At 43.0% G+C, this 26,723-nt stretch overlaps 2 protein-coding genes across 3 annotated transcripts in view; both read right to left on the reverse strand.

Annotated features, from left to right (window-relative positions):
- Positions 1 to 1,007: 1,007 nt before the first annotated feature.
- Positions 1,008 to 8,655, reverse strand: ska1 (spindle and kinetochore associated complex subunit 1). The gene is made up of 7 exons (XM_038274837.1): positions 8,534 to 8,655; positions 7,205 to 7,290; positions 7,012 to 7,127; positions 6,831 to 6,925; positions 2,320 to 2,463; positions 1,990 to 2,159; positions 1,008 to 1,300 (listed from the first exon to the last, which is right to left on the reverse strand). The coding sequence occupies exons 1-7, from the start codon at positions 8,620 to 8,622 to the stop codon at positions 1,152 to 1,154; spliced, it is 849 nt and encodes a 282-aa protein (XP_038130765.1). The 5' UTR covers positions 8,623 to 8,655; the 3' UTR covers positions 1,008 to 1,151.
- A 16,849-nt stretch (positions 8,656 to 25,504) lies between these two features.
- The window catches only part of LOC119776449 (NT-3 growth factor receptor-like), a 61,216-nt gene continuing 59,997 nt past the window's right edge, over positions 25,505 to 26,723 (reverse strand). For both annotated transcript variants that reach the window (XM_038274845.1, XM_038274844.1), the window contains exons 17-18: positions 26,313 to 26,471; positions 25,505 to 26,155 (exon numbers count right to left, since the gene is read on the reverse strand). In XM_038274845.1, the coding sequence (XP_038130773.1) occupies positions 25,970 to 26,155; positions 26,313 to 26,471 (345 nt within the window). In that variant the 3' untranslated portion in view covers positions 25,505 to 25,969. The remainder of the gene's footprint in view (positions 26,156 to 26,312; positions 26,472 to 26,723) is intronic.

Consider the following 26,723-nt stretch of genomic DNA (forward strand, 5'->3'; position numbering starts at 1 on the left):
CTGTCAAAAATTAAAAGTAATGTTTACAGTTATTTAGCATGTTTTAAGAGAAAAACGTTTTTTTTTTTTTTTCCCCCATTTATTTTCTCACTACGCCATTCATTTATAAAAATGTTAAATATTTAGTTTGGAGCCAGATATTTAATTTGCTAACTACATATTTATTTAAGAAAGTAATTTTATAAATGACAATGAAAAAAATAACCCCCTTATTTTTCTCTTACAACATGCTAAATAACCATAAATATTAAATTTTTTTTTTTGCTTAACTTTACAAACAGCGCCCCCTACAGGGCTAGAAAATAAAATGGGCTGCATAAAGCCACCTTAACAGATTCTATCACCCTAAATGACAGAAGTGCAGAGGCATCAGGAAACAGTACAAATACTTTAACTTCAGTTGAATTATTGGCCATCTATGCTTTCCTGCAATAATAATTTTTTAGACAACTTTTTCCTTTCTCCTCCTATTACTTAAAAAACATTGGTCTCAGTTTATGTTTCATTTAACCTCATTTTGATTCTGGCCTGTTGGCATTTAAAAAGTTTCATCCACATAATTTCTCTGTGGTTGGACTTGGTGCTGCCCCAACTTGTTGGTCACCACAAACCAAAATGAAGTTTTTCAAGATGATGCAAAGTTAAATGTGATGCTGTTACCATTAGTTATAAAACTAAGAAAATGAATTGTAAGGAAGTTATCATCCAGAATGGTAGAAACATGTTCCTTTAGGGTAGAGCAGTAAAGATTCTGGCATTTCAGCTTTTCCCTGCATTTCTTTTATACTTTATTTTAAAATGGTACTTCTACACTTTTACTGGAGTAAAAAGAAGTTGATCCTCTAACTTCTACAAAAGTGTTTTTAAACAGCAGGATTTATACGTCTACTGGAGTAATAAATGTTAACACTTTTGACACCGCTGGAGAAATGTCATAAAGCCCACTTCAACATGTCCAGCAGGTTCTGTTATAAACTCTATTCACACAGAAATAAAACCACAGCAGATGAAAAGAAAAGCTTTTATTACACAGTACATGTTAGATTAATAAAGTCATGTGATGTGCTGAGCTCCAGCAGAACCGGTCTATTACACGTCCTATCTTTGGTGCTGTTCTGGCGTATCGGCGACGGAGGACCCAGCTTCTTCTTTCACACCAACACGTAGCGGACACAGCCCCCCCCTCTGATCTCGCGAAGCCGCTGACAGTGGCGCAGCATGTTGAGGATCCCCTGGAAGCGTTTGTCCACCTTCATCTGGGTGAACTCGCAGATGTCCTCCTCCACTATAAAAAACTTTCCTGCAGGATATAAAACAGCAGAAAATTAATCGGTTTCCTTGAACTCGGCTGTCTGAAGCCGGGGCGTACGCTGTTGATTTTTTGTCGTCTTTGGGCCGATTCTCCAGTCGTGGGAGAATTTTTCCAATCGGGCCGACTTCAGCCTGATGGTGAGAAAATCATGTTTGAAATTCAGTCGGCCGTCATAAGGTGGTCGTGGGCGGATAGCTCAGTGCACAAAAAAAGGATTCTTGTGCAATGAGCGAAATGTAGTTCTTTCTGTAAAATTAACAGATCGTAGTAGCCACGTTTGTTCTGCCATGTCTTTGTCCAAATACTTTGTCTCCTTTTCTTTTTAGGGCTTTCAGCATAAAATTGCCCAAATAGCCAAGGCAGCGTGTTTCACTCTAGTGAGCTTCATATTCCTCTGCTACTGGTTTGGCTTCTGGATAGACGAGTCCGTGTAGCGCCATCTCATTAAGGAGCTGAGTCCCAGCTGGTTTTATACGTACAGCGAGAGCAGGTAGATCGCATTAGAGCTGTGAACTCTGTACAACGAACTCGCAGCGTTTTGTCGTACAGTGTGAGCTGTAGCTGCGTGCGACGATTGAAGATATCCTACTGCATACACCCGGCTTGAACATCAAAGTTTCCAGCAAGCTTTGTATGAGGAGTTTCCTCCCATGGGAGGCAATGGACAGGCAGCATACCTTTGGTATCTTTGGTTTCCTGGTCCTTGAAGCGCTGCTGCAGTTTGCGGGTGTTATTATTTAGAGCTCTCATGGGTTGAGCGAGGATCTTGTACTTGGCGGTCAGAGCGGTGTTGACCCTTTGCACCGCCGCGTTGAGCTGCTCATAAGACACACGACCCTTCATGTACCTGAAAACACACAGAAGACTCGTCACATAGAGGCTGGGCTCTGCAGACCCAAACAGGCTCAGGGGCCACTCTCTCCAGGGCTGTTTTAATCTGAAATCCTATTTTTCGTTTATGGTAATCATCCAAGGAGATTGAGTGTGACAGGAAAGTCCAGACTCACTGAGGGATGCCGTTGTACTCCTGAGTGGTGATGTAGTCCATCTCTCTGGCCAAGCTGAGAGCTCTGCTACGCTTCTTCACCGGTTCCGCTTGGGTCGGCTGAACATCTGCTGCCGTGTTTTCATTGGCTGCTGGTTTGTTTTCCCTGCAAAAGCAAAACAGAGTCAAGCTGCGAGCGTCCGACTACAATGGATCCTCCAGCATGTCTGGAAAACCAACATTTTCTGTTCAGTTTAACATCGGTTCCGTCAGACCAGCATACCAGCATTTATCCCTTTAATTTTGTACAAAAAAAAAAAATAATATTAATTACTTACCTCTAGGTGTTTTTTGAAGCGTATGGCGACCTGACCTTAAATAGTTTTTTGGTCTAAAGGGATGCACACCTGTTGAGGTAGTTTAAACTCTATTTTTCATACGAAACTAAAGGGATAAACAAGACTAGCATACATGTATGCTTATCTGACGTACTGCACATGTGTATTGACTAGTGTTGCACCGATACCGATACCAGTATCCAGCACTAAAATGGTGGAATCACAGAGTACCAACAAATAGGGCAACGATACCATTTTGAGAGCCAAAAGTTTATTCAACTATAGTAAATGCATGTAAAATAATAGCAAATATAGGAAATCATATGTTGAGACTCCAAAAGACTTTGATTTTGTCATTTTGTATACACAAGTGTAAACGAAAAATTTATTTTGTTTAGAATAGCCCTCTAGACAATTTCATTTCTTAAAGTGCAGCCTTGGTAAGGTCAGCAGCAGCTACTGCCTGCAGCTCGCATCTCTTCCTCCGTTCGTTATTTCCCGCTGTTGTTTTGTTGACATCCGTCCGTAGCACTCCGCAGCTTTTTAAGCGGTCAAAAATGTCTGGATTTAAAACTATTTGTGAGCGTAGCTCCAGCAGGCGTTGGCGGTCATAGATGCGGGTTTGATGCCTAGTCTGTATCGTTTTAAGCACCATATTTTGTGAAAATGCCTTGGGAGTTGTCTGAGTGGAGTTGCCGTATGATGACGTAATAAGAAGGGGCGGGGCGCCTAGCAGATCTGGTAAACTACAGCTGCACAGATTTAAACATGCAGACGCCGACGGACGGAACCAGAGATTCTGCCAGAACCTTCAGAAAACCAAAGAGAGGAGCTGAGAGAACTGAAGCTGAAATCTCTGCAGGATCTCCGGGCTCTGGTCATCTAGGACACATCAAGTTTTCGCAAACAGGAACTGGCCTCCTTTGGACCTGAGATCGATAGTGTCAGTTAGAAACGCAGTATATTCTGGAAAACTAAAAATGAGGCTTATTAAGGAAGAAAGGCAGCTTTGGTTCTGCTGGAGGCCCGCCTCCGGAACGTTATGATCCATGGCTTCTCATGGGTTTAGATCTGTGTGGGAGGAAGCCATTTTGGGCAGATTCTCCCTATAATCAGTTAAATCTAAATTCATTTTTAATTGCCCCAATTAAAAATAGAAAGATTTAATCTTCATCTTCCTGCTGTGCTGGTGGGCAGGAGCCTTAAGGGCCACGAGCTGCTCAGTGTTCGGGTTTTACTGCTGGATCATTACCAGTTAAGGTGTTCATGACTTCAATAGCCCCAGTTCCACTACCCTTATGAAACCGCGAAGCACGCCAACCCAGGTAGCTGTTGAGTGTAAATGGCACACACAACTCAACCGAACCGCGCTACCATGGTACTAGTTCATCAATAGGGCCCGGTGCGGATCAGTTCTGGCTCAGTTGTCATAGGCAGACCGCGTCAGCCTCCGTAATCATTCCTAAAATCCTAGCTTCCCTACCGCACCACACTATTTCCAGTGATGATTCTGCTTAGCAGTGAGATGAACCTCAACATCTGTCGTTTCCTGCATCTGGAAGCCCTGATTAGCCCATCCTTTGTCGTATCCACTTCCCAAAAGCCGACTCCCGACTTCCCCTGACTCTCCGCAAACTTCCTGAATGTTACGTGCGCCACCATGTAGGTTTGATTGTTTCCCTCTAGAGAGCAGTAGTACCGTAGATCCCCACTAGGAGGCAAGTTACCGTGCAAGCATGGCGTAGAAATGGTCGTATGGAAACGAGCTCAGCGTGATGAACTGATCCAAGCTCGGCACGGATCGGTTTTCAGAGGGTGGTGGAAATGGAGGTAATATCTGCTTTTCTGATATTTTTTGTTCAACAAGGATAGATATTTAACACAGTGAGATTTTCTCTAAAATAATTCATCAGACCATCACTGTTGAAGGAAAACATGATGCTAAACTAGATGTTGCTATAGGCTTAAAGTCAGAGGGAAGTAATATTTGAATGTCAAAAATCATTCTGGCTTAAACATGTATATTAATGTACTCTTTATCAGACCATATTGTCCATTAATTTAAAATCTGTTGGGTTTTTTCCATTATCTTCTGCAGGCCAGTTAGTTCTACATCAGCCTGAACACCTAATTTCGGTCAATCATATGTCAACGGTCATCTGTCAATCAAATGTTTTCGGTCAAAGCATCTTGATTCATATGTCGCAGCTAATATACGCAACAGTTGAAATCAGAATCATTTCCTTTCCCATTGAGTTCCGTCCCAGTGTTCACGGGGATGGACGTCTGTGTCTGTGAATTCAGAAATGCAACGGTTGGAACAGCCGCTTCCCTACGACTTTGAGACTGGTTTATACTCATTAACCAGGTCTTCTGCGTTTGTGTCGCAGAGAACGCAGATATGCCCCGCCCCTTATGCAGACACTCTGCAGCACCTCTCCAAAATGGTAGGTGACCGCAGACAGGAGGCCTCTGAACGGTCAAATCTACATCTGCTCTACACTATGCATATTTCCTGTTTGGTACCTTACCGGCTGGTTTTGTTTGTCTGACCGCCATTGTGGAAAACGACTGGTGAAGATGGAGCAGCTAGAAGAGCGAGGTGCGTGAGAACGCGGGGAGCCTTTTTCCACCTGGATCCCCGCTCTTTTTGGCCCTCATGTTCCTCCGTGGTCGCACAAACTCGCCCCACTTCCTCACCGCCTCAGCCATATCTAGACCCACAGCTAGTTCCTGATTGTCCCTCTGGTGTTGTGGGGTGGAATAACATAGCACAGACCACGCTTCAATATTGGGCAGAAATCAAAAATATCTACAACAAGCTCACTGCGACACACTGCTGCGGGACGATAACCAGGCCTTTAGACTGCTGGAGGACATAGGGACCCCTTTTTCATCATTCTGCTTCATTCTATCTCTATTCTCCCACTCTGCAGAATCTGTTAGTTCAATCTTCCTGTTTGGGCCTGTTCACTTCCTGTTTGGATTAAGTTAAGTTATAAGTTCAGAATGGGAGGCAGATCTTTTAGTTATCAGGCTCCTCCCCTGTGGAACCATCTACCAGTTTTAGTCCGTGAGGCAGACACCCTTTCTACTTTTAAGGCTAGACTTAAAACTTTCCTTTTTGATAAAGCTTATAGTTAGAGTGGCTCAGGTTATCCTGAGCTATCTCTATAGTTATGCTGCTATAGGCTTAGACTGCTGGAGGACATAGGGACCTATTTTCATCATTCTATCTCTATTCCCCCAATATGCAGAATCTGTTAGTTCAATCTCTAACGTTCTGCTCTCTCTGCTTTTTCTCATAGTAGCTTCTTAAGGTCTGTTCCTGTTTGGCTGTGACTCCATCCTGGAGAGAAATATCAGCTGTGCTGCTGCCATCCACGCCTTTGTTTCTAGATGTTGGAGCTTGGCCTGTTTTCCAGTGTAGTCCTGTTTCTCTGACTGTGACTAACTGGATGTGCTCTCTTCATCCTCTGACATGGGAGCTGGCTCGGAGCTCGTCTGCCTGGCTGCGTGTTTCCTGGACGGGGCCGCCTGTGGAGCTGGTTGACAGTTGCCTTTTGTATCTATGCTTCTTTTTCTATGTCTGCTTCTGTCTCCTTGAACCCCAGTCGGCCTCAGCAGATGGCCGCTCACACTGAGCCTGGTTCTGCTGGAGGTTTCTTCCTGTAAAAAGGGAGTTTTTCCTCTCCATTGTCGCTATAAGCATGCTTAGTGTGAGGGATTGCTGAAGAGTCAATGAGTCGATGCAATCAGCTGATTTTCCTTAGATAAAAAACTTTGAATAAATCCGACTGGATGATCTGGTGAACTGGAAAGTGACCTGAGATGACATGATGTGAATTGGAGCTATAGAAATAAACTGAACATGATAATCAAACTTTAAATGAGGGATTCGCACATTTAAGTTTAAATATTTTTTGTGTGCTGCAACAAATGAGTATTCAGCAAATACCTTTGTTATTTTGACTATTACCTTAAGTCAAAATAATAAATTAGATTTTTTGCCAACCCCCCTGGTTTCGGTAACCCTGATAACTTCAGGTCTTTCTGGTCACTTAGAAGGTTTATAACATTTTTATAACATTTTATCTTCAGATCACAAACTAATGAAATAAAATGATTAGAGGTGCGAGTGGAGCTCCGGCACCACAGAAGGAGTGGAAATGGTCGTAAGGGAAAGTTTTCCCACCTGACTGGACTTCTCCTCTTGGGGATGTGTGCTGGAATGTTCTCCTTCATATGCTGAAGAAACTCCACATCCTTTTCACATAATCGCTCAAATTCCTGAAAGCCATAAAACAACATTTGAGACGAGAAGCCAACGGAGGGTGGAGTTCTCAGACTTCCTCCACCTGCAGCAGAAACCTTACCCTCAGCTGATTCAGCTGCTCTTTCTGACGATCCACACATTTCTCAAACTCCTCCAGGGTCCCCCGCAGGCCCAGGATGTCTTGTGCCAGTTTCTGGATCTTGTGCTGGGGTAGGTCTAAATGGAGAGAAGAAGGAGTGCGGTTACTGAAGAGGATGGACCGTCATGGCGGCTCAGCTGGGCCTCGGTCCTACCGGCAGCCGACAGATCCAACATGCGGCGTAAGGAACAGAGTTTGTTCTGGAAGTGTCGACTGATTTCCTCCAGGTCACCCATGGTCCTAGAAGCATTGAGTCATACGTTAACAGAAGGATTGAAAAACAAACACATCTCCATATATAAAAAGTGGAGCCGTGTGGTGGATTCATCAGTGACTGCCAAAGACTCATCTCTGTCAGAATCAGCTGATAAACCAGCAGGAAGCAGACAGTAGTGATGTCATGAGCCATCACTATTCAGTAACTATCACTAGTCCGTAACAATCACTAGTCATTAAGCATCACTAGTCCGTAACAATCACTAGTCATTAGCCATTACTAGTCATTAACCATCACTAGTCCGTAACAATCACTAGTCATTAGCCATCACTAGTCCGTAACAATCACTAGTCATTAAGCATCACTAGTCCGTAACAATCACTAGTCATTAGCCATTACTAGTCATTAACCATCACTAGTCCGTAACAATCACTAGTCATTAGCCATCACTAGTCCGTAACAATCACTAGTCATTAGCCATCACTAGTCCGTAACAATCACTAGTCATTAACCATCACTAGTCCGTAACAATCACTAGTCATTAGCCATTACTAGTCCGTAACAATCACTAGTCATTAACCATCACTAGTCCGTAACAATCACTAGTCAGTAACCATCACAATCATAATGCTCATTTTCTAATAGAAACTGTTATCAAACCTCATCAGGAAGCTTGTTGTAATCTCATCTTTTTTATCCATAAACAGAGAAAAATAAACCCATTTCAATGTTTGAAGTTTTCTGAAATGACTTTGAAATGTGCTGAAACAGATGAATCCTGTATAAAATGTTAAATTAATTTCTGTTTGACATCATTTAAAACTATTCCTCCCTGACACTGAAAAGCCTCCTGAGTCGTTTCTTTCAGCAGCTGCAGCACTTTCTAAAGGTTTGATCAGCATTTAAAAAAGAAACAATAAGAACAAAGTTGAGAGTTTTTAGAGAGATTGACAGGATCTGGACCGATAGTACAGATGTTGGAGGAAAATTTTCAAAATGTCTCCTCTCATTATAAACATGAAACTAACTGTTAGAGTTGGAGAAGAGAGAAACTAAATTAATTACATTTTTGGATCTTTTGTTTTCTTAAGACGAATCTCTTAACTGTTTTGTTTTTTTCCATCAGGCAATCTCTGCGGTCTCCTAATATTTTAGCGAAGGTAGCTCAATACATTCAAGCTATTGATTCTTTTAACTACTAAAATCTAGTTTCCTATACTATTACTGTTTATTTCCGTATTTAATCTTAATAAAATCAGGACTTACTCAGAGCTCCGGCCCACAGATCCAAACACTTGTTTTTTTAAATAGATGTTTTCCCGGTTTAGATAGGTTTGCGCATGCGCGTTGTTCATTGAAGCTACGCGTTAGCGCCACCAGCAGGTGTGGAGGATACATAAGTAGACACCGCATCCACAGCTTTCGCCTATGGGCGCTGACGTGATTTGTTGGCGCCATCTTTGGGCGGTCGACAGCCTCACCAGGTGTCATGTGTTGAGGAGGCACAGAATCCATTTTAATCAACATTAACTCGCTGAATATTCAACTAAAATTCACGGTTTTATTTGTATTTTTTGCTGGAAACAAACAAAGATATATATATATATATATATATATATATATATATATATATATATATATATATATATATATATATATATATATATATATATATATATATATATATAATAAATGTAAATGAACCAATCTGAGCACTTTGGACCAAATGTGCAGAAACTGAGGGTTTGGATGGTTGGAAGATGATTGATAAATCTTTCAAAATGTTTAAATAACAAAGTGCAACAGGAATCTAATTATGTAGTGATCACATGTCGACACTAGATGGCAGTGTTGTTCTAACGGTTCCTCTAACTACCACCAGTTTGCAGTTTATCACTGAAACCAGAGCAGGTTTACAGATTACCTTTGTCATGTAGCTATAATAGAGAAATATATTTTACTTTACATTTTTCAAGTAAAACATTCACATTAACAGCTTGTTTCATTGGGAACAATGTTATGAAGTCGTTTCCAAGAGGCCTTCAAGTTTTCCCACCATCTCATCTCCCTTGTTATCTGTGTGCCTCAATACACCAGCGGGTCTTCAGAAGAGCCAGGAGAGACCTTCACCACTAAGAAAGGTGTGGACGGCCATCAGCGAATCCACTGCTGGGATGAACTCTGATGTTTCACAGCTTCCTTTCACTGATGGAGGATCTGTTCAGGCGTGTTACAGTCCCACCATTTCTGTGTCATTTAGGTGTTATTTTCCATTATATTCAAGCAGTCTAAACTCACTCTCTGCTGCCCCCTTATGCCTGTCTTCTTTCCCTTAGCTTCCTTCTAGTCTCTTCCATCCACACCTGCTCCCCATCATCTGATCACCCCAGTATTTGTTCTGTCTCCCATATAAGCTCTTCCTGTGCAGTTCTTCAGTGCTGCTTCCTTGTTGTTATTTGTTACTTCCTCGTCTCTGGCTCCCCATGAGAGTTTCCCTGGTTTGCTGGTTTTTTGGTTCTTTGTATTTTTTGTGTTTTTGGGATGTTTGCTTCATTTTTTCAAGAGTTCTACAAGAACTCATCTCTGCATTTTGGGTCCTAAAGCAACCTCACCTCCCACATTGACATTAGGAGCTTCACCCATCTTAATCTGAAAATGCAACAAAACTGACAATTGTTAAACTGTCAGTTTTGTTGCATTTAGACCAGAGGTCACAGATCAGCAGACCGCAGTCCAGATCCGGACCCACCTGCTGGTTAATCTGGACCCAACCTGATTTCAAACATTTATAAATAACCACATGTTGTCCGACGACAGTGTCTTATTTCACTTGCGCCGCTTCTCCTGTTAATACGGTAAAGCCCTCCGGAGCGTCCGGCTCCAGGCTGCACGTGATCCAACTTAGCCAATGAGCTGCTGTCAGTCTGGGCTGCTGCTGCTGCTACTTTTAGACACAGCAGGCAAACCTGTGGCAAGCCGGGCGATGGGAAAGAAGGAGAAGATGATGAGAAAAAGAAAGCAGAGGAAGTGTGGACTGCTGGAAGAACTGTGGTGAACTGGTGAAAGAAAAGTGAAATGGTGCTTAAAGATGACCCTGCACATTTAGAGGATGTTTGGCTCAACCTGCTGCTGTGAAGCAGGATTCTCCACCATGAACAGAATCAAAAATAAATATGGATCCAGGCTCAGAATGAGCTCCTTGATATGTGCTTTAGAATGGCTTAGTCTCCATTCAAACCCAGGTTTAAAGCCTTGCAGGGCAGAATAAAGCCCACTGCTCTAATTAAGACAGAAAAAAAAAAACAAACAAACGCTCAGTTCAGGTGTTTGAGAAAATATGGGAATTAGGAAATTGTCTATAAACCAAACTGAACGATTGTTGTTCTCTACTTCAAAAAACACTTTACATTTTAAAATGGAAAAAAATTCTATTTTTATTGAAAAATTCAATGTATAACATAGATGCATAAAAATTAAATTCTGTTTAAAGTTACAGATTATAATTAAAAATGTCTCTGGACCTTTACTGGTCCATGATTTTCTTCAATCGGACCCCAATGATTTTTACTTGGTTACCCCTGCATTAAAATATCCTCATAAAGTTTATGTATTACAACCACTAAACTCCCAAAAATATTTTTTTATGATTTAACCAAGCACTCTATCTCACAGCTCACTGTTCAATTCTCTATATTGGTCTTTGATATTAAACAATAATCTTCATAATGTTTGTAAATCTGTTATTGAACTTTATCTGTTCCTGTTTTCATCCCCTCTGCTCAGCATGTGACATTTTAAGGCGGTTGGATGGAAGAGCTGAGGAAGCCAGAGGAAACATGAGCCTGAGCTCAGTGTGTGTCACAGTGTGTTAGTGCTCTTGTTGCAGGAGGCGTTAATAAGGTTTGTCAGGAGGAAGCTGTATCGATTGGCTCAGTTAAACGCTCATTTACTCGTCCCAACGGCCCAATCAGCGGCGTGTTACAGCCTGCCGTAGGCTGAGGAAGTCTGCTCCTGTTGGGGGGAACTCGTTAGGATTTCTGCCGGATTATTATGCTGTTTTATTCTGATCACTGTGTGTCGGTGACACTTGGTGTAAGGTTAGGAAGAAACATTAGTGGAAGAGCAAAAGAAAAGACTCCCCTGAAAGAAAGTTTCCCACTGACTTTCTTTCTTTCAATATTCTGACTTTAATCTCAGAATATTAAAGTCAGAATTGTGGGATTAAAGTCCTCCATCCATCATCTCCTACTGGTTCAGATCCCCTGCAGTCTGCGGGAGGTGGCGTCCACCCTGGACAAAATGGCAGGCCATCACAGCAGATTTCAGTCAGGATTGTAATTTTCTGCAGTAATCCTAATCCTCATCTGTAGAGACATGAAGTGGGGAGGCTGACATAATCACAAAAAAAAATTTAAAAATTTTTACCGAGATGCACTAAAGAGTATCAGTTACATTTTCAATGTAAATTTTATTGTAAAATTTCTACAAAGGAAAATTTAAAGGAAAAGTTAAATATACATTAAATTTAAATTGCATAAACTGGTGGATAAAAAACTTGCATGGTCAATTTATTTATAAAAATGAGGGAGAACACAAAAATTATTTATTTTACTGCTGGATTTTCTTTTAATGTTTGAAATATCTATTGAGACATTTCTTTTCTTCTTCCTTTGGGCCCCACCTATTTTAAGGGCCCTTCTTTCATTCTTCTCTACCTAATTTCTCCTCCTAATATGGCACCCCTGGATGCTCTGCTTGGATCAAACCGATCCAGTCGGTCTGCTGAACGCTCCTGGTTTCCATCAAGCTATGCTGCTGTAGAAGTATCCACAGAACAGGAGCTCAGGGATTATTTTATAAAGAGTCTCCAAAGTCGACCCGGATGGATCTGCCTCCATAAGAAACTCCAAAAACCTGCAACCTGGTTTTATTTGAAGCTGGATTTCACATTTTTAGAGTTTTTTATGAAAAGATTTTCTATTTTTGGTCCAACAGGAAGTAAATAAGAAGATAATAAATCAAAGAAGTAATAGACTGCAAACTCTCCCAATAAAGAAAATGATAAATTCACACTTGAAATTCAAATGACAGAAACATAACACTCTACTAAATGATAATTTAGTAAAATAAAATATTGATTTTAAATTTCTATGTAAAAAAATTATTCTATATCAAAATTGAACTGTCCCAAAAAAATTCAATTACCATGACGTTGAATCACTGATTTAATAATTATATATATATATATATATATATATATATATATATATATATATATATATATATATATATATATATATATATATATATTTATATATTTATAAATATATATATATATATATATATATATATATATATATATATATATTTATATATTTATAAATATATATATATATATATATATATATATACAGACCAAGGCTAAACAGTTTACAGCAACGTAATAATCCAAAGCAGTCACACATCCTGGAGAACAAAGACGCTGCCTTATATCGTCTCAGCCTGACAAATCATTTCACCACCAAAGATGGCTCTGATTGCATTTGAAGATAACGTGTGAGACCACTGCACTGAATCAAGCAAACAGTTTGCAGCCGAGCAGGAGTGATCACTTTACACTGGAGGCGTGTCTGTAGGGAGACGGAGATAAGGAGGGTAAAGGCAGGACAGATGAGAGGCAGAGACAGGACGCTGCTCCTCTGAGGTTAGACACAACCTGGATCAGGTTTGTACAAAACAAAATATGAAACTTGAGCATTTGCTCTGAAATCTGCTCTATGATTTGTGAGGAGTGAATAATTTAGTAGTCTGAAAGCTCCTTAAAGACCGATGGGAATTATGAGTCATGTAAGAGGAATGCTGGCTAACCTAGTGACAGACAGCGATAGGATAGAGCTGCATGAAGTCATTTCTGTCTTCAGTTAACAGGAACGCTGCAGAGTGTAGAGTTGGGGCCATGAGGGCCACCTTTCATCACTGAAACCAAAACTGGATTGGAGCTGCAGTTTGAATTACTGTAGTGGAGCTGAAATTAACAGCGGGAGCCTAAAACAGATGAAGAGTTAATGCTGTGGCGCCGTAAAAGACATCACAGCAAAACAAGCATCAAACCAGCAGAACGACCCATTTCTACCAGAATAAACCCTTTGCCTGCTCGCCTCTGATTAGCATACTGTGGGAACACGAGCCGCTGCTCCGTCAGACCAGCATACCCTGTCGGAACACCATACCCCATCAGACCAGCATACCCTGTCAGACCAGCATACCCATCAGACCACCATTTCCCATCAGATCACCATACCCAGTCAGACCACCGTACACCATCAGACCACCATACCCCATTAGACCAGCATACTCTGTCGGAACAACATACCCCGTCAGACCACCATACCCCATCAGACCACCATACCCCATCAGACCACCATACCCCATCAGACCACCATACCCCATTAGACCAGCATGCCCATCAGACCACCATACCCCATTAGATCACCATACCCCATCAGACCACCATACCCCATCAGACCACCATACTCCATTAGACCAGCATACTCTGTCGGAACAACATACCCCATCAGACCACCATACCCCATTAGACCAGCATACCCCATTAGACCAGCATGCCCATCAGACCACCATACCCCATTAGATCACCATACCCCATCAGACCACCATACCCCATCAGACCACCATACCCCATCAGACCACCATACCCCATTAGATCACCATACCCCATCAGACCACCATACTCCATTAGACCAGCATACTCTGTCGGAACAACATACCCCATCAGACCACCATACCCCATTAGACCACCATACTCCATTAGACCAGCATACTCTGTCGGAACAACATACCCCATCAGACCACCATACCCCATCAGACCAGCATACCCCATTAGACCAGCATTCCCATCAGACCACCATACCCCATTAGACCAGCATGCCCATCAGACCACCATACCCCATCAGACCACCATACTCCATTAGACCAGCATACTCTGTCGGAACAACATACCCCATCAGACCACCATACCCGATTAGACCAGCATACCCCATTAGACCAGCATACCCATCAGACCACCATACCCCATCAGACCAGCATACCCCATTAGACCAGCATGCCCATCAGACCACCATACCCCATTAGACCAGCATGCCCATCAGACCACCATACCCCATCAGACCACCATACTCCATTAGACCAGCATACTCTGTCGGAACAACATACCCCATCAGACCACCATACCCGATTAGACCAGCATACCCCATTAGACCAGCATACCCATCAGACCACCATACCCCATCAGACCACCATACCCCATTAGACCAGCATGCCCATCAGACCACCATACCCCATTAGACCAGCATACCCCATTAGACCAGCATGCCCATCAGACCACCATACCCCATTAGATCACCATACCCCATCAGACCACCATACTCCATTAGACCAGCATGCCCATCAGACCACCATACCCCATTAGATCACCATACCCCATCAGACCACCATACTCCATTAGACCAGCATACTCTGTCGGAACAACATACCCCATCAGACCACCATACTCCATTAGACCAGCATACTCTGTCGGAACAACATACCCCATCAGACCACCATACCCCATCAGACCAGCATACCCCATCAGACCAGCATACCCCATCAGACCAGCATACCCATAGTCAATACCAATTTATTCCTTTAGTTTATCACGTTCCTTTAGTCATGGCAGAAAATTGTTTTTGTTAGTACAAAACTAGAGGGATCCACGCCCTATGAGGTAGTTTGAAGTCTATTCTTCATACAAAGCTAAAGGGATAAACGCAAATCTCATGCAATCTAATACGCAATTTTGCACGTGTGTATTGACTATGGGTATGCTGGTCTGACAAAACATCGGGTTGATCCGCTAATTTATAATAAACAACATGCCGATTAGAGCTGGGGTGAAATTACGCTTGAAGAGTGATAAAAAAGAGCATCTTTTAGAAGATGCAGTCACCAAGCGGTCTCCCTCAGTCCGTAGCTAAAAGACTTCAGCAGAACCTCCACCTCCTGCACAGCCGCTCTGTGCTGAGAAGACTTTAACCCCCCACCCCAAAAAAATAAAACTAAAGTAACTCTAAATGAGACTCCCAGTGGTGATAGGTAGAACCTGTTACCTTTCCTCGCCAGGCCAAGCCATCAGCTCCCTGAATATCATGTTTTTATGGACATGAGTTAGTCTGCACCGTCATGTGAGAAGCTCTAAAGATACAAATGGATTCCACCAAAACCTCCTGAATTATTCACCACCTGACTGATAGCAGTTTATGTGACAGAGAGATTGTGTGTCGGGGAGGGTGGTCACCAGCAGCACAGAATCACAGGGGACTTTCACAGCTTCTCTTCAGCCTGTAGACTTCCAGTCAACCCAAGACATCCAGAAATAGGAATCCTTTGGACCCCTACAGTAAGCAATACCATGAAAGCAATTTTTTCTCCATATCCACCTCTTGTATTACTACGACTGGGCCAGGCTAGAGATCTTCTTTTTAAATACAAGAATTAAGTCATAATAATACAAGAATAAAGTTGTTTTTTAATGACAACTCCTACAAAAAGCACTGTCTTTCCTAAAATGAGGAATGTCGACCATCTTGTGAAGTTATACTTTGGCATCGGTTTTACAAATAAGGAAATATTAAGTCTTTATCAGTATCATAACTTTTTGCAATGTGCATCTCCAAGCTTTCTTTCTAAAATGGGTTGTGGTATGATGAATTCATTCTCGTAATCTTTCAACTTTATTCCGGTCATTTTATGACTTTATTCTCGTAAATTTACAACTTTATTCTCATAATGTTACGAATTTATTCAACTAACTTCACGTAGAACCGGCCTAACCATGCTCCACTGCTCATCAAAAGCTCATACACTGTAAAAAAATACAAATCTAGCTAAGTATTTTTATCTTAAAATAAGTGCATTTGTTTTTGAATTGAGGAGACAAAAGAGACATTTTGCCAATGGAACAAGACAATTTACATTTAAAATAAGAAAAAAACAACTGCATTGTCTTATTTAAAGTGCATATTATCTAATTATCTTATTTTAAGAGTAAAAAGGCTAACTCCATTGGCAAATTATCTCATTTAACTACTAAAATTAAGGGTAAATATTCTTAAGAAATTTTTGATTACTTCTATATCATTTTTCCAGTGTCTCAGGCTACCTGTGAATTTTAAGTTTTGCATTTACATCAACAGTCTGTGTACTGTTTAAATTTACATTATCCATAACAACGGGTTATGGTTTTACATTATATGAGCTTTAATAACAGAATCAACGCGGTATTTTAACATCAGCTCAACCATCCCTGCTTCTTCTTCTTCTGGTTGGGCCTGCCATAAGCATTGCATAGGAAGGCAGTTAATTTTAGGAATCCAGTTTGTGTGGATTGTGTTTTTGTTTGTTTTCCCTCCACCACCAGGTGGCGCCTGGTTCTCGTTGGCCTTCTCACACACCTGCAGATGGTTGCCTCATTACCGGAGGACTCTTAAGCTGCTGACTGCCACTACCTCGACGCCAGAGTGTTTGCCAGTTTTGGGAAGTCATGCTGCAAACTGGATGTTTTGGACCTTCTCCCCCTGGAAGGATAGTCTGAGTTTCAAACTGAGCTGGGGATTCAAACTAGAGGTTTGGATCTGCTTTTCCCCAAGGGTTTGTTTGAGCTACACTCTGAGCAGGGGATTCATCTCCACAAGAAACAGTTCAAGTAACATTGGAAATCTAAGTGGCAGTCAGCTCCTCCGTTCCTCAAGGAAACACCTCAACCTGCCCTCCAACGAGCAACTCAATTACTGGAACAACCCACACCGACTGGATCAGTGAAAGACACCTTTACTGGCCTTTATTCCCTTTTGCAAATCGAAGCTCAAATCTCCCACTGAGCCTGAACTAACCACAGGAACTTTCCTTTCACTTTTCAGTCCCGGTTCGCCAGTGTTCAGAGCAGCACTGAACCCATCTCAGCCTGTTCATAATAAACCTGTTAAACCTTCCCTTGGTCTCTCTGTTTGGTTTCCTGCATGGGGGTCAGATCTTTGGATAAATCATGACAATTAATGCATTGCAAAGCACACTTCAAGTATGAATTGTGCTTTTTGTACTACACATCTTTGGAGTTTGGAGTTGCGAAAAACCACCCCAAAATGTCCTGTAGGAATGAATGGGGAGAGGGGAGAAAGGATGTATAAAAATCTACTTTTTTGAGGCTTTGTTGTGGGGTCACAGGTTGATCTAAAAGCACGGTTTGAAGCTCCGTTTGTAGATAAATCCTTCATCTTTCTAAATCTGAAGATGATATGTTGATAATTGCTACAATTCTTCTTAAATCAGACCTCAGGCACCACAAGGTTTCAACAAAATCCAGCTGGCTAGAGTGGGCCAACTGAAATCCTAAAGGGTGAGGCGGCCATTTTTTTAAGAGCATCAAAAGTTTGGAACTCGCCCTCACGGCCGCATAATTATCTTTAGAGTGACCATTTTTGTTCAGTTTGTAAATTGAAACCTCTGCACCCACACAATGTCTTAAGAATTACCATAGGATTTATACTTTTTCTTAAAAACTCTCCAGACCGACCGAAAGTTGGTTTCGGCACCTGAAAGCTCAGTGAAACTGAGGAGCTGCATGTAATCCAGTGAGAGGAGCAGGTGTGACAAACCTTTTTATTTTTCCTTCCCATTAAGGTTGTAAATGAACTAGAGCCATGAAAGTTACTCCAATTGAAGACAAGGGATAGCTGTCGCTTAGGCTGAAAAAATTTTTTACATACCATTTACGGTTTGCCTTCAGTACTAATTTGTTCGGAGCTGTTTTTCCCATTCAAAAAAGCCTAAGAGTTAACATTTGAAAGTGATGCGCTTTTCTCTCTGTCACTGACAGGCTCATTAAGCGTCGTCAAAGTAATGGAGCTTCAAAGGAAGCTTACCTCTGCATCTTTATACAGCTAATGTTAATCTAATTAAGGAAGAAAACACTGATTTAACATTTGGAAATGCAAATCAATTCAGTTTATTTCTATAGCTCCAATTTACATCATGTCATCTCAAGACACTTTACAGTTCACCAGATCATCCAGTCAGATTGATTCAAAGTATTCTATCTAAGAAAAACCAGCTGATTGCATCGACTCAGTGACTGGGATGCAGTCCCTCACACTAAAAGGCTGGTTCTATTTCATCCCTACTGATGGCCAGAAGCGGTGCTTAAAGCAAGAATCACTCTTGCGCATGCACAGGTCGAGAATCTTATACCAACATAGTCACGTGTGACCCCAGGTGACTCAGGTGAGCCTATATAGTCAAGTGACAGTGACAGCTCAATCCCCTTTCATCTTCTCGCATGCAGGTTGAACAGGTGGTAAGACACTGTTGTTGCTTGTCGCTGGTAGCCTCGAGACTAAGGTCCGAGCTACGAGGGTCATCTCGCCCTCCTGAGGCTCTGCAAAGTCTTCAATATACATCTTGGTTCCTTCGTCTGGTAAGTTTTTCTCTCTTATCAATCGATGGTGAACGGGGACGCGTTCTCACCGCAACTCCCTGTTGCTGGTGCCTCGGCCTTAGCGGCGGGCTTGCTTTTTTGTTACCATAGCAGCCGCTTTCGGGCTTGCTTTTCTTTGTTTACTCTAGCAGCTGCTTTCGGGCTTGCTTTATCTGTTACCGTAGGAGCCGCTTTGGGGCTTGCTTTTTTGTTACCGTAGCAGCCGCTTTGGGGCTTGCCTATATTTCTGATAACAGTTGCTTTCGGGCACCTGGCACTGATTTTCGGGTTACTTTTGACTCCGGCTCACTTCTCTCAGAAGCCGGCTCGCATATCTCTTAAGGCTCTCAGTCGGAGGAGGATGGTTCTATGGTGGGCGCTCTGAGAACTGCTCTCACCCGGTTGCAGCTGGATGCTCCACAGGACCAACCTGCAGCTTCCAGTGCTTTCTTTCGGAGTCCTACTACTAGGTCGTCCTTTATGGTTCCCCCATCTGCAGAGTATGTGAGGGAGCTCAATGCTCAAGGCTTGTTTCCGATCCATGGGTGGTGTGTACACTTAACTGGGGTTACGCACTACAGTTCTGCTGCTGTTCCTATCCCTGGTCAAGTCAGAATGATGGTGATTCATGACCAAGTAAAGGCTCAGGCTCTGAGCTCTGAGATGGATGCCTTTCTGGCCAAGGGTGCTATATTGCCCATCTACCCCCTGCGGGATCCAGGGGGCTTTCACCCGAAGTATTGTTTAATCCTGAAAAAGACTGGGGGACTCCACCCAATTTTGGACCTGAGAGGTCTGAATTTTTTCATGAAATCCAACCCCTTCCACATGTTGAGCATCAGAGATGTGCTTCAGGCAATTACCCCAGGCCACTGGTTCACCTTCGTGGACTTGAAAGACGCATATTTTCATGTCCCGATTGCTCCTCAGCATTGCCGTTTTCTCTGCTTTGCATTTCAGGGCAAGCATTTTTAGTTCAGAGTTCTTCCATTCAGCCTCTCTGTCCCTGCGTGTGTTCCAGCGGTGCGTGGCTGCAGCCTTGTGTCCTCTGCAGGCCAAGGGATTGAAGATCCTGCCTTATATGGACACCTGGCTCGTTTGTGCACCCACAGAAGCTCAAGCCGCTGCAGACACGCGCACCTTGCTCGATTACATGGACCTATTGGGTGTTCGCGTGAACTAGCAGAAGAGCAACCTGATTTTGTCTCAGCAGGTAACGTTTCTCGGTATGACGATGGACTCTCTCTCTATGACTGCTTGCCCATCGCCTCAGCGTGTCTAGGGCATTCTGCAGATGCTGCCTGCCTTTCTTCGCAGTCAGGAAGCCCCCTCGTTCTCTATCTTGGTCTGCTGGGAAAGCTGACAGCTGCCGCCATTTAAGTACCCCTAGGACGACTGTCTCTGCAACCACTGCAGATGTGGCTCAACAGCCTGAGGCTGGACCCTTCACGTGCATCACACCGTCGCAGAAAACTGCAGGTCTCCCCTCAATGTGTCACATCACTGGCTCAGTAGCAGATGCAGCATTCATGACGAGGGGGATTCCACTGGGTTTGCTGCCATCCCGTCGGGGAGGTTGTCTCCACGACGTGTCCACCACAGGATGGGGGCATTGTGGCGGCAGCAGATCGCTTAGGGGACATGGTCTCCATGAGAAAAGTGGCACCACATCAACGCTCTGGAGTTGGAGAGGCTGAGCACCGCGTGTTGCGGCACTTCCACCCGCTCTTCCTGCGGGGAAGGCATGTTCTGGTGCGATCAGACAACACGCCGGTTGTTTTTCACATCAACCATCAAGGGGGAACACGGTCGATGACATTACTGAGGCTGAATCAGAAGCCTGGGCAGCCCCTCTTTTTGCCAGCCTGAGGGCGGCCCACATCCTAGGGGTGTAGAATGTTCCTGCCGACATCCTATCTCGGGGCGTCCACCACCGAGGCTCCACCCAGATGTAGTGGGGACTATTTGGGAGAGGTTCGGAAGAGCAGCCGTAGATTTATTAGCCTCCCGAGAGACGTCACATTGCCCGCTTTTTTTCTCCCTGGCAGACAATACCAATCCCCTAGGTCAGGACGAGCTGTCACAAGACTGGCTGAGGGCACTGCTCTATGCATTCCCGCCACTTCCCCCGATATGTCCAACACTCCTGAGGGTCGTAAGGAGGGGCATTAGCTCCTTCTGGTGGCCCCCCAGTGGCCAGGGAGGACTTGGTTTCCACTGCTGCAAAGGCTCTGTTGCAGCTCTCCAATGCCTCTTCCCCATAGGAAGGTCCTTCTGTCACAGCTGGGGGGTTAGATCCTGTATCCCAATCCCAGTCGTCTCCAACTATGGGTCTGGCGTTTCCTTCTCAGAGTATGGTGGGGACATCAGGCACACGATGACTAATGCCAGGGCCCCTTCCATGCGACTGGTGTACGCCCATAAGTGGTAGGCTTTTAGCCGCTGGTGTCAGGGAAGAAATGAGGACCCTGTACACTGTCCTATTTCTGTTATTTTAACCTTCCTTCAAGCGCTTCTCAAGGTCGTTCTCCATCCACTCTGAAATTCTATGTTGCTGCCATCTCTTGCTGGCATTCGATGGTGAGTGGGGAAACAGTGGGTCGTAACAAGGACGTTTCCTTGTTTCTGAGAGGTGCCCGACATTTGCACCCTCCCACACGCCCTGTTGTGCAGGTGTGGGACCTCTCTCTTGTCCTCACTTCCCTGCGCTCTCATCCTTTTGAACCATATGGCCTCGGCGAAACGGGTGGGTGAACTACATGCCTTGTCTGTTCACGAGTCCTGCTGCCGTTGGAACCCGGCTGGTTCAGGTGTTACTCTTTGGCCTGATGCGGCATTTCTTCATCCGCGAGCCACACTGTGCCCCTCGAGCTTGCTTGCCTTGAAGCGGATGGGCCTGATGAGCTTCACTGACCTGTTCGGGCACTGAAGGCATATGTCAGTCTCACAGCTTCTCTCCGGCAGTCGGATAGTCTGTTTGTTTGCTACGCAGCACTGCAAAAACGATCTAGAAATAAGTAAAAAAAATCTTAAATTAAGTGTATTCACCCTTAATTTGAGTAGGTAAATGAGATAGTTTGCCAATGGAATGAGTAATTTTACTCTTAAAATAAGATAATTAGATAATATGCACTTGAAATAAGACAATGCAATTGTGTTTTCTTATTTTAAGTGTAAATTGTCTTGTTCCATTGGCAAAATGTCTCTTTTACCTCCTCAATTCAAGAACAAATGCACTTATTTTAAGAAAAAATTACTTATCTAGATTTAGATTTTTTGCAGTGCAGGGCCCTGCAAGGGGCAGGCCCTTTCTAAACAGCGCCTTGCGCGTTGAATAGTGGATGTAGTGGAACAAGCGTACATCCGGCAGGGCCACCAACCCCCCGCTGATGTACAGTGCCATTCCACCAGGAGCATTAGTGTTTCATGGGCCACTATCACTGGTGTCACTCTGGAGACTATTTGTTCGACAGCCTCTTGGTCATCCCGGAATACCTTTGCTAGGTTTTACAGGGTTAACTTGGCTGCCCCTCACCCAATGCAGGGGATCCTGTCCCAGTGCGCACAATGTTTCCAGTGAGGTGGGCATGTTTTGGTTAATTGTTTCTGTGTGTGATTCCTCAGGATTCCTCATGCCTGTATTCTATGCAATGGGTTAGCGTCATCACGTACATACACGTCTCAAGTACCCACACCTGCAACAAATCATTCATCACCTCAGAGGAGCATATGACCAGCTGACTGTCATCACCTCTTCGCCAGAGTGTTTGCCTGTTTTGGGTACTCTAGCCCCTCAGAGCATTTTGCTGAGTTTATCTTGAACTTTACTAGTGAATTCATGCTCTTACCTTTTGTTTCTTGTAAATATTTGGCAGGAAGCCTTCAGAGGAGGAAAACCTGGAGGAAAACCTCTCGAGACGCCAAGAGTTCCACAACTCTCTTCTGAGCTCAGACCCCATCATAGTCCTGTTGACAGTCAGCTCCGCTACTACTCTGTGGTTCCATAAACCTACCTGTCCACCCTGCAACGCCACATCCACCACAAAACCAGCCAAGGCCCCCACAACTGGAACCACATGCCACCCTCTAATTCTGGCAGCAAGTTCAAATAAGAAAAGAGCATTCAGTCATCTACTTTTCCCCACCAACCCTGATCTCACCTTTTCTCTCGCTCCTTTTGTGCAGTTGCACCTGGTTACCTGGCCGCATGTCCCACCAAGCTGTGTTAACCAGATTGCTGTTTTTTTTTTTTTGTTTAACTGAAAATAAACATTCTAACTTTTACAATCTCTCTGTGAGCCTTTCTGCATGTGGGCAAAAAATACTAGACCCCCCCCGTTTAAGGTTGTTTTTTCTTTCTTAACATAGATGGCTTCCTTCACGTCCCTCTCAAACCACCTGTCTTCTTTGTCCAAAATGTGAACATTCTGGTCCTCCAAAGAATGTCCTTTGTCCATAAGGTGTAGATGTACCTCAGAGTCTTGTCCAGAGGAGGGCGCTCTTGCGCACGTGGAGAGGTTGTTTGGTGCATCCTAAAGACAAAACCCCCAGACCAAATATGAGCAGAGTGCTATATGCAGGTCAATGAAGTGAGGAATGCTCTGATCTTTATATTGGAGAAACCAGTCTCTGTTTAAGGGTCTTTTTAGGTTTGAAATGTTATGGAATTTTGTGTTTGGAGAAAACCCTCTTAAGTTTTTCAGACTCCAGCCACATATGGGAATGCAATGTTTTTGCTTTTAAAGTCACATGTTTGGTTGTGACCAGTTTTTCAGAGGCATCTTGCTAACCAGTTAGCAACTTAGTGCTAGTAGGTTCCCAATGGGAAATTCCATTGGGACCAAGTAGCACTAAATTGGTGACTTAGAAACGACACTGTCAAGGAACGCTATGGACAGCGGAAACATGCAAGAGGAGGAGAGTTTAGTGTTCGAGGTCGTGGATGAGTCTCCTTCATCATCCATTTTTTATTTAGAGGAGGAAAGCGGGATGAAGATGTTGTGGAAGAGGACGCCATAATGAACTTTTTGAAGAGTTTCAGTCTGGCTTTAGAGCTCATCATAGCACTGAAACAGCTCTGGTGAAAGTCCCTAATGATATTCTCATGGCCTCAGATAATGGATTTACATCTGTGCTCGTCCTATTAGATCTCAGTGCTGTCATGATGGGTCTAGTATTTTTTGCCCACATGCAGAAACGTTCACAGAGAGACTGTAAAAGTTAGAATGTTTATTTTCAGTTAAACCATCTGTGCTCGTCCTGTTGGATCTCAGTGCTGCATCTGATACAGTTGACCATAATATTCTTTTAGTAAGACTTGAATATTTTGTTGGAATTAAAGGAACAGCTTTAGACTGGTTTAAATCTTATCTATCTGATCGATTTCAGTTTGTTCACATTAATGACAAATCTTCCTCATTGTTGTTGGTTTTGATAGATCACAGACATGTCTTGAAGACATAAAAACCTGGATGACTCTTAACTTTCTGCTCCTGAAGGCAGACAAAACAGAAGTTATAATCTTTGGACTAGAGTCTTTGAAAAAGAAGCTGTTTAGTCAGTCACCTCATTTGGATGGGATTAAACTGATTTCAGATAATAAAGTAAAAAATCTTGGTTTCGTTTTTGATCAGGACCTGTCATTTAAATCCCATATCAACAAGGTTTCTAGAATTTCCTTCTTTCATCTGCGGAATATGCAAAAATGAGAAATCTCCTGTCCAGGGGTGATGCTGAGAAACTAGTCCATGCATTTGTTACTTCAAGGCTGGACTATTGTAATTCTTTACTATCAGGAAGTCCACAAACTGTAGTTAAAAGTCTTCAGCTGATCCAAAATGCTGCAGCCAGAGTTCTGATGAAAATGAAAAAGAGAGATTGTATCTCTCATATCCTGGCTTCTCTTCATTGGCTCCCTGTTAAATCCAGAATGGAATTTAAAATCATCCTTCTCACATATAAAGCCTTAAATGGCCAAGCTCCATCTGATATCAGAGATCTGATTGTTCCTTATGTTCCTAACAGAGCACTTCACTCTCAATCTGCAGGTTTACTAGTGGTTCCTAGAATTTCTAAAAGTAGTTATCAGGTTCCTGTCCTGTGGAACCAACTACCAGTTTTCTGTGTCTGCTTCTGTCTCCTTGAACCACAGTCAGCCTCACACTGAGCCTGGTTCTGCTAGAGGTTTTTAAAAGGGAGTTTTTCCTCTCCACTGTCACTACAAGCATGCTTAGTGTGAGGGATTACTAAAGAGTCAATGAGTCGTGCAATCAATTGTTTTTTCTTAAATAAACAACTTTGAATCAATCTGACTGGATGATCTGGCGAACTGGAAAGTGACCTGAGATGACATCCATCCATCCATCCATCCATCCATCCATCTTCTTACATGCTTAATCCCAAGTGGGGTCGCGAGGGGTGCCGCCGTGCCGGTGCCTATCTCCAGCTGTCCACGGGTGAGGCACGGGGTTGCCAGACCTTGAGATGACATGTATTGTGAATTGGCACTATATAAATAAACTGAATTGAATTGATATATGATTGGCTGATATATATGATACTATCAGCAGTAATAAATTAATAACGTGGCCTTTGGTCGGGCAAAAAGTTCTAATTTCTAAAATTTTTAAATGATATGTTTAAATCTGCTTCAGCAGAAAAGATATGTTTTTTATTATGAGACATTTTCTGACAACACCAGAGATGAACCTCGGTTTATTTTTCTGCATGTATTCTTTTTATTATATGTATGTGAAAGGACAAAATACCTTAATATTAAGTAGTGAATAAAACAATGATTGGTCAAATGAATTCTGATTCACACTTAAGCACACAGTGACTTCTATGAAAAACAATGACCAAACTACTGAAATGTCTACCGTAGGTCCGAACTGAAAAATCAGTGCTGCAGTAATCTGTACATGTGGATTGAATTACTAAAAAAAAAAACAATTCCAGACTAGGACAAACATAGTTCACAAGTTTACCTCCAGTTTGACAACTTTCTTAGTTATGAATGACGTGAAAAAATATGCCAGATCAAGGTTTATGGGTCAGTTTCACCAGTTCTCGGCCTAAGTTAGTTTGTTGCATCGCCTCCATCAAACTTAAACGCAGCGTGGATGGGTCTCTGGTTTGAAGGAGGTCTGCGTCCTGTTCCTTCACATCGGTATCAGTTCTTATCCCAGTATATCCAGATATACGGGTGTGGATTTCATCAGTGCCTGAAGCTTGTTTTGAATGTCTTTAATGATGAGGCGCTGCTGTGGCTCCCGCTGCCAGCAGCCCAACATGATATCATAGACTTCCTTAGGACAGATTCTTGGGCGTTCCAGGACTCTGCCCTGAGTAATGCATTCAATAACCTGGAAAAAAACAAAAAATGAGGTGAAAAAAGAGATAAATACTGAAGAGAAACATCCTGTGTCAGACATAGTCAAATAAGAGCAATGACTCGTAAGACAAAAAGTGGATGAACCCATTTATTTTACACTGCAGCCAATAGAAACGTGTGTCTTGTACCTCATTGTTGGCTAGCTGAAACCATGGCTGTTTGCCGTAGGTGAAGATCTCCCAGAGAATAACTCCAAAGCTCCACACATCACTCTCTGTGCTGAACTTCCTGTACATGATGCTCTCTGGGGGCATCCAACGAATAGGGAGCATGGTGTGACCTCCAACCTGCACAGCAAACAGGAATCAACATCAATCATCAACGTAAAATCAATAAACCCAGGCGTGTTTGATCGGAGCTGTCAGAGATTACAGCTGACTTTAAAAAAAACAGATGTTTGTAGTTCCAACCCCAAGGTTTGTTCTGGTTTGTCTCTGATCTCTGCACCTCATCTGGTTTTACTTTTTCTGGTCATTTTCTCTTAATTGAAACCTTTCATATCGACACGCTCCTCTCGTGCAGCTTTGGTCCTGAAGCTC

Source organism: Cyprinodon tularosa, unplaced genomic scaffold, assembly GCF_016077235.1.
Source record: "Cyprinodon tularosa strain WSP-4 unplaced genomic scaffold, ASM1607723v1 ctg933, whole genome shotgun sequence".
Taxonomy (NCBI): domain Eukaryota; kingdom Metazoa; phylum Chordata; class Actinopteri; order Cyprinodontiformes; family Cyprinodontidae; genus Cyprinodon; species Cyprinodon tularosa.